The following is an 8,780-nucleotide window of genomic DNA, read 5'->3' on the forward strand; positions in this document are numbered from 1 at the left end:
TAAAGCCATGAGCTGAGGTTTGACATCTCCACTTGGACACCTCGTGGACGTCGCAAACATAACATGTCCTAAACCAAACTCCTCATCTTTCCTGCCAGATCTGCTCCTTCCAAACTCTTCTCCACTTCAGTAGACAGCAACTTTGTCCTTGCAGGAACTCACACCCAAAACTTTAGAGCCATGATATCTAATATCGTGCCCACTAGTCACGTGTGGCCATTTTCAATGTTAAACCATTCAAAATTTAATAAAACTTAAAACTCAGTTCCTTGGTTATGCTGGCAACACGTGGCTAGCGACTACCGTATCACATGGCAGAGACACAGAACACATCCACCAGCACGGAAGGGCTACCAGCTGCTTCAGGACCTTCCTTGTGCTGTCTGCTTTCTTCCAACCTACACCCAATCCATAAGACCTACCTTCAAAATATGCTCTAACCTCTGACCACTTCCTCCCAGTGAGGATCTGGCTCCTGTGTATGGTTTTTCAGGCCTGACCACAGGCAATCCTGGAGGCTTTACCTGGCAGGCCTCCTGGGGAAAGCTGTGCTCGAACACCAGTGCCCTGCAGTCTCTGAAGAGAGTTGCAGTCAAGGAACCAGGCCCTCTGGCCAGTCATGTTCTCATAAAGACCTGCATTCCTAGGTCTCTTTATCTGAGGCCTTGGGTCCAGGTCCTCTTCAGTGCCTCTGCTGAGGCTTCCTTATTGGGGAAGGTGGGGCAAACACCTTCTCCCACACCTCAGGGGGCATTAAAACTGCCAAAGCAGTCTTATGAAACAGGGAGTTGACACTTCCTCTGGCTTTAGTCCCTTGCTTATACCACTGCAGTTAGTGATTAAAGACACAGCTTTCATGTTTGGCTTGTTGCTTTAATCTAGTCCTCCGACGCCTGGCAGCTCACTCTCTCCCCAAGCTCAGCTGAGCACCTGACGGCCACTCTGCTCAAAGGCGCTGTCACCTCCTGCTTTCTAACAGGTCTCTGGGTTTCCACCTTTTTTCCCCCTTCAGTCCGACTCAATCCAGCAGCCAGAGTGATCCTTTTAATATGAAGTTTCAAATTATGTACTTCTTTGTTCAAAACTCAACGATTTTCCACCTCAAAGTCTTGACAGTGGCTTTCCAGGGACCACAGGCCTGAGGCTGCCTCCCCTCCCAGCTCTCATCACATGGCCCCCTTGTGTTTCCTCAAACACACACAGCACACCTTTCCACTGAATGGTTTGCTCCTTCCCTCCTTCAGATCTCTGCTGAAACCGTCACCCAATCCCTGAGGCTGTCCTAGCCCTCTATTTAAGACACCTCCCCTGGCACCCCAGCCCCTTCCCTGCTTTACTATCCTCCACACATGCAGCCCATCTGACCTGTCACTCCTTCTGCTTTGCGGTTTACAGTCTGGCTCCCCCAACTGAGCCGCGGGAACAGAGGATTCCTGTCCTTGTTGTTCACGCCTGTATCCCCAGTGCTTGAAGAGTGCCTGGCAGATAGCAGCAGGCTTTCAATAAAAAGTTGAATTTATTGTCCCTCCTGCTTTGATCCAAATGCTGATGAGCACAAAACTAACAAATGGCCCTCAGTCAAGGAGTAAGGAAAGAAGTGATGCTGTATTGATATAGCCCATTTCAGTGTTTGAGAAATAAACATTCCATCCCTCACTACAAGCCTTGCATTGTCCTTACCTTTGAGCTAAGGTCAAACTTGAATTTGCTGATATCTTCCTCTCCTATTTTAGAGTCCTCCATACCTTTGGTCTTCATAGCATTATAAAGGACAGAGGTGATCTTCAATAGTTCTTTCACTGCATACCCGTCTGCTTGATAAAGCTTCTTGGTATTGAGTTTTATATGTGCCTTAGTGGCCTATTTTCAGATAAAAAAAAAAAGTTTAAGACCCATTCCACGTAAAATCTAAACCAAATTCCATGTAGGTCATTTGAAAATGTCACTGCCAACAATAGGGATATAACCAAATCATTTTAAGAATCAAACTTTCAAGTTACTCATATATTGCAAGTGGGTATGTTGACTGATACAATCTTGATGGAGAGCAATTTGGTAAATGACAACAAAATTAATTACAAATGCATATGTCCTTTGGCCCAGCAATTCCAATCCTAAGAACTTATGCTAGGGATATAAATATTCACAAACAAAATGATGTGTATAGGTTATTTGTTACAGCATTGCTTCTAAGAACAAAAGTTACCAACAACCTAAATGCCTACCTGTATAAATTACATAAGTTATGGTATAAACTTGCAAGCAATACTACTCAGGTGTAAGAGAGGATAAAGAAACTCTATGTGTATTTGAAAAGTTCTCCAAAATGTACTGTTATATGAAGGAAAGATTCTAAACGGTGGTGTGCAGTATGCCACCATTTGTGTAAGAGGAAGGAAAAGGAATATACAGTCTATTTGCTTAATTATGCCTAAAGAAACTCTGAAAGATATTAAGAATAGTGATCACTGGGAATGGAACTGGGCTGATGGCAAACAGAATAAAAGTCATTTTACTCTATATTGTTTCATGATTTAAAAAAATTTTTGAACCATAAAATATATTACCTATTCAAAAATAAGTAAATAAAATTCTTTTTTAAAATCTGCATGCTATTTAATTTCCATTAGAAAAATATTATCTATATAAAATTTTGGTCCAGTTTCTTCTCCTTTAGCTCTACTAGGTTTGAATACTTAAATACTTTAATTTTACTCAAGTAAAAGCAGGATCATATATCTGACATGAAAAATAAATATTTCACATCATTAAACTAATCGGGTTTAATTAGGTGTGCTCTTTATTATTTCTCAGGAATAGTAACTCATCTTTCCTGTATGTTACTTCCCTTTACTTTTATTTATCTGAGTAACTATGTAATGCATGTCTCTTTTCCCACATCCCGTAATACGAGTGTTATGTAAGCATAATTTGTAATGTCAATAACTAGATTCATCATTAATCTTCAATTTATGTTCAATTCCCCTTATTATATGGTATTTCCATAATAATTTCAGATATTTCAGTCAACCTTACACTTTGCAACAAAGATTGTAAAAATTAAGATGTTAATTTTAAAACATTTTTAAAATTCCAGACTAAATAACCCTGGGCCCACTTAAAGTGATGCTGTCACAAGATGTCCTGGAACAGCTACTGCTTTAATTTCAACACGGCCTCCTTTGGGCAAAGCAGCAACCTGGTAAGCAGCTCTCACAGGAAAACTACTCTGGAAATATTGCCTGTAGATGTCATTGACAGTATGTCAGCCAGCAAAACAGTTGTTTTTATCACATTCGTGAACTCACAGCCTACTGCTTTCAGTTCACCCATGTTTGTAAGAGCCTGTTTAGACTCTTCTGCCACCCCTCCTGGCACAAGCTGTCCATTTGCAGGGTCCATGCCTAGCTGTCCTGAAACGTAAATGGTCCTGCAACTAACACAGCCTGACTGTAGGGACCAATGGCCGCTGGGGCATGGGACTCTAAATTTCTTAACAAATAATAAATTAAAAACAAAAAACCCAGAAAACTTTGTTGGTAAAATGGCTCCACAGAAATCTGGTAATGGAGTGTGTTTAGAAATCTGGAACTTCCCTGGTGGCCCAGTGGTTAAGAATCCACCCGCCAATGCAGGGGACATGGGTTTGATCCCTGGTCCGGGAAGATCCCACATGCCACGGAGCAACTAAGCCCATGTACCACAACTACTGAGCCTGCACCCTAGAGCCCACAAGCCACAACTACTGAGCCCGTGTGCCACAACTACTGAAGCCTGCGCACCTAGAGCCTGTGTTCCGCAACAAGAGAAGCTACAGCAATGAGAAGCCTGCGCACTGCAACAAACAGTAGCCCCCGCTTGCCACAACTAGAGAAAGCCTGCGCAGCAACAAAGACCCAACGCAGCCAAAGATAAAAGTAATTAATTAATTTTTTAAAAAATAGAAGGAGAAAGTACTTTTAAAAAAGAAATCTGAAAGCAGCTCTAACTAGGCTTCATCTCCTTCTAATGTATTTAATTTTACAACTCCATCAAAAAACTGTGAACCAACCATGAACTGTGCAATTGCCTTAATGAAGAAAACTCGGTCTTGTTCAGTCTCAACATCAGAAGGGATGTCAGTCTGAGGTTCATACCTATTGCAGAGAGAGAGAGAGAGAAGACACAAGGTAATTAAGTATAAAGTTCACAAAAGAGAAGGTAAAGCAACTGAGAGGACAGTGGATCTGTAACAGGAAGCTCTGAGTCCCCAGCTAAGGCAGTAAGAGTAAGAAAGGCTTCAGAAGCAACACAAATACCAAACATTCAAGAGAACAAATCTTCACCTAAAAATAGGTTTAACAAATTTCAAAAATCAAATTTGGGGCTCAGCTTACAAAATTAAATCTATCTCAGACTGTAAAGTTCCATTAAAATAATCAGAACTATTACTCTGGCTGCCTGCCCTTGACCCAGTGGAGTTCCTTTCTTCGAGTAACTGATGACACACCGGGGTCAACAGACAGCAGCCCTTGGCCTCTTCCTGAACAGCCCGCAAACTAAAAAGAGTTTTTACATTTTTCAAAGGTTATAAAAAAAATAAGGAAGAATACATGACAGAGATCTTATGTAGCTTGCAATGCCTGAAATATTGACTATCTCCTTAGCAAAAAAGTTTGCCAACCCTGAATCATATTAGATTTTTCACACAAAATGAAATCTAAATTATTTCCAAGCCAGGTACTCAGCAGAATGTGTGAGGAGGTCCTGTCACTCCCTGATGAAGGTGAGGGAATGAAGAAGAATGCGGACCAGCACCCCTGTGTCGGCTTCCTACTGAGAAACATTCTCCTTTTACTGCTGCCTGGTACACTCCCTTCTCCCACAGCGTTCTTTAAACTCAACTGATTTTTAACAGGTTACAACCAAGTCTGTCAAATTTTATTGAACTTTTCCTTTTGCTACACAAAAGCATCCTGTTTCTAGGTAGCTAATGAATAACATCTCATATACATTCTTAAGACCTCAGTAAAGTGCAGTTCTAACCTTTTCACAAGCCAGAGAAGCACTTCAGATACAAGTCCAAAATTTGGTGTGCGGAAATTTTCCATAGAAATATGTCGAGGGTATCCCAAGGCTCTCATCATCTCTGTAAAGTCTGTCCAAGGTAAAACACAATGTAGTCAGTTCCTCGTCAAACAGCAACGACTTATGAATGCAGACACTTTGCTTTCTCTTCTTACTCCCAACCTACTGACACTTTTATGGACTATTTATCAACTCTCTAAGAAGGAAAGAAAAAAAGGGATAAAAGTTAAAATACCTAATCTGCTTCCTGAAAAACATGTATTTAAATTCAATGGGAGAAGAGGAAACTGTACATTGAAATGGGGTTTAGGGATTGGCTGTGAATTTAATTTCTCTCTTGGATACCTCATTTATCTCTTGGATATCTTTCTCTTTACCACTCAAAATGAGAATTACCTGGTCACGGTTTAAATTTTAACCGTGGGTTTTTTGGGGGGTGTGTGTGTGATGGTGGTAGGGTGAAGTTTTGTGTGTTATTTCTGTGTTTTTTGTGTTATTTCTGAGTTGACTTTTTTTCCCACTGGGCATATAGGACCTTAATAACACAAAATTTAAACATTAGTTGCATTGTATTTAGAGAAATCTTCAAGAAAATGATTGAACTATTGAGCAATATTTAGATGTATTATGAGACAGACTAAGAAACAGTAATACTAATACATGTTGATACCAGATGCTGCAGTCACTAAGCTTTAAGCAAGACTTGGAAATAAAACATCTTTTTAGTTCCCACGATGTGCTAAGACCTGTATTCAGTGTGCTTCTGGCTAAATAATGTCTGTCTTCACTCTTCTTGAAGGTGGATATTCAAGATGTCCCAATGACATTCACAAATAAGCTACTTGGGCCTTGGAGATTAGTCTGGATTTCACAAGACAACAGAAGAGAAAGCATAAGCAGAGGAAAGAGAAGCAGAGGGCCTCTGTTGCTGTTTTGGGGGATATTTAAATAGAGCAATGGAAAATAAAGCAGCAGCCTTCCCATCACACAGTAAGCCCTAAACACTTCTTGCCGCTAAGTAGCAGTGCAGTTCTGTTAATTCTACAGTATTACTGTTAAAATGGAGACAATCTGAATAAAAATCTTACCATGAATTGCATAATGTACAGCATTCATTTAAGGTCAAAATGCTCAGAAATCCCCTTCTTGTACACTTTAACCAACACAACTCCATTCAACATCCCCTAGCACAAGGCTGGCCTCCCTCAACTATGAGGAAGGAGAAACTTGTCTCTACAACACAAGGTCACCAAGAACCTCCAACTCCCAGAGGGCACAGATTCACACAATAGTGCTAATAGGCATCAATAAAATGTGATGCCTCTTCCTATATATTTCCATTATAGAAAAAAGAGCAATTCACAACTGAAAGGAGTAATCTTTAACGGGGAAATTTCAGGCACCAGCAATTGTTAGAAAATTGGCCTTAAAGAGGCCCCTCAGATCACACCAAATCGGCAATCACCTGCTACACCTATGCAGGTGGAGCCAGTTGGCTGAACTGCTTCAGATTCAGAAAATGAAAGCGTATAAAAGGCAAGAGATTCCTTCACACAGTCCTACCTTTTGATCCTCGTTTCCACCCAGTTCTAGCTGTGTGACCTAAAGCAAACTACTTTACCTCTCTGCCTCAAAGTATTTCATCCAGAAACTTATACAAACCACCTTACTGTTACAGGGAGAACTAAAATAAGATATTGAATGTAAAATGTTTGGTGTGTAACAGGTGTCCCCCAAAGTAGTAGTAACTAATTCTCTTTTCCCCATTCTTCCTATACCCCACCCTCCTAGCAAAGGCACTTGGATTCCCTTCTCCTCACCAGCCCCTTTAGAAAAGATGCAAGCTTTGGAGGTTAGACAACCTGATTTCACACTTCAGCGCCAGCTCTTACCACCTGTGTCCCCTGACCTGACCTCTCTCTGCCCAGTTCCTCATCTCTAAACACAGGTGCACAGTTGTTCAGAGGAGTGAATGAAACGATGAACACACATAAGACAGTAACTACCTGGCAGATCATAAAAACTCGAAAAAACGGAAGCCTCAATTATTATTCACCAGCCCCCTCCTCGGTTGTTGTTCGTTTCCCGGAGCTCTAAGCTAACCCAACTCAAAAACGGTCTCTGCGTTTTCCAATACAGTAGCGAACAGACCCATAAGTCAATTAAAGTTAAATAAAATTAAAGCTTCGGTTCCTCAGCCGCACTAGCCGCATACACATACACAACCTCCCATCATCGCAGAAAGGGCTATGAGACAGGGCTGGGGCGCTCAGCCTGGGGGGCGGCGGGCCAGGGGCGCCCCCGAGCCGCAGAGGCCCGGGAGGGGGCTCCAGCGCGAGAGCCTCAGCGGGGCTCAGACAGGGAACCCGGCGGGCCGGAGCCCCGAGTCTCGGGAGGACCGCAGGTCACAGGAGTCAGGGTTGCCTTACTGCGTAGGTCCCGGAAAGACATGGCGCCCTGGTCCTCAGGATCCCGGAGTCTCCGCCGCTTGCCCCTCAGCACTCATGGGTTTCTATGGCAATGCACGGAGCCCTCTACGGCGCGCAGCCGGGGCCAAACAGGACTGGAGGCGAAAAGGCCGGGCTGTGTGCGCATGCTCCATGCGCACCAGAGAAAGGGCAGCTGGCAGGGGACGTCCCGCGACGCTGAGGGAGGGGGCGTGGGGTCCCGCCCCGCCTGGCGGCCGGGCCCACTTTACACAGTTTGCAGACGTTTGGCACTGGCTGACATGTCCTGAGGACCTACTAAGTGCCTGACGCTGTGCGAGGCACCCTACGTACTACTTCTCATTTCCTCCTAAACTCCTCTAGAAAGAATGTACATAATATCACGAAGCCGGGTCTCCAGCCTGGGTCCTGTGCCCAGCACACTTCTCTCTGGCATGTGTAAAATGGCTGGCCGCGCCCGCGTCCGAAACCCGCAAGAAGCGCCTGCAGCGTGAAGCAGTTGAGGCCACAGATTGCGAGTCGCAGGTAGGCGCTGACCGCGGGGCGGCGAGAGCAGGCCCGACAGCCGTCTCGATCTTCACAACAGGCCGGAAACTGACCCGGGTCTTCGCGCGCCGGCGGTTGTCCTGGCAACCGTGAACTCTGGCAGCTGGAGCTGTAGTTGCTCCTGGTGGAGGGAGGGGGCAGCTCCGGGGTGAGGACCGCGCCCAACATGTGGCCAGATGAGCTGTGATCTAACTTGGAAGTCTTCTCTACTGGGCTGCCACGGTTGGGGATAGGTGACAGCAAGGGCTGGGGAGGCGAAGTGAGCTGAGCCCAGAAGGGTAGACGAAGACGAGGGACTACACCCGCGGGACGCCCTCCGCCCCTGCACTGGTTTTGGCGAAGTAACAGACACATAAAGGTACGGGACCTCAAAGAGAGTCCCGAAATAGACCCACATATACATGGTCATTAGAACAAAGATGGTAAAGCCCTCTAGTGGAGAAAGAATAATCTTTCAGCAAAGGGTTTTGGAACAGTTGGAAATGCAAGTAAATGAACCTCCACCCTTGCCTAAGAGTAAAACCTAAAAACTATTGGGTTAGCCAAAAAGTTCGTTAATATCGCACATAAAAACCGGAATGAACTTTTTGGCCAACCGAATATAACTTTTCCAGAAGAAAACTTATGGGGAAAACTTTCTGACTGGGTTAAACAAGAGTTCTTAGATATACCAAAAGTATCATCCTCTTAAAAAATGTTTTTTGATAAATTGCACCTCAT

The 8,780-nt window shown here is 43.8% G+C and overlaps 1 protein-coding gene across 3 annotated transcripts in view; it reads right to left on the bottom strand.

Moving 5' to 3' along the window:
- Window positions 1-7,539, bottom strand: part of CLUAP1 (clusterin associated protein 1) — a 42,405-nt gene extending 34,866 nt beyond the window's left edge. For all 3 annotated transcript variants that reach the window (XM_082857912.1, XM_082857911.1, XM_082857910.1), the window contains exons 1-4: window positions 7,497-7,539; window positions 5,026-5,137; window positions 4,052-4,136; window positions 1,681-1,860 (exon numbers count right to left, since the gene is read on the bottom strand). In XM_082857912.1, the coding sequence (XP_082714038.1) occupies window positions 1,681-1,860; window positions 4,052-4,136; window positions 5,026-5,137; window positions 7,497-7,518 (399 nt within the window). In that variant the 5' untranslated portion in view covers window positions 7,519-7,539. The remainder of the gene's footprint in view (window positions 1-1,680; window positions 1,861-4,051; window positions 4,137-5,025; window positions 5,138-7,496) is intronic.
- Window positions 7,540-8,780: the final 1,241 nt, after the last annotated feature.

Source organism: Leucopleurus acutus (genome assembly GCF_964270905.1).
Source record: "Leucopleurus acutus genome assembly, chromosome: 16".
Classification (NCBI taxonomy): Eukaryota; Metazoa; Chordata; class Mammalia; order Artiodactyla; family Delphinidae; genus Leucopleurus; species Leucopleurus acutus.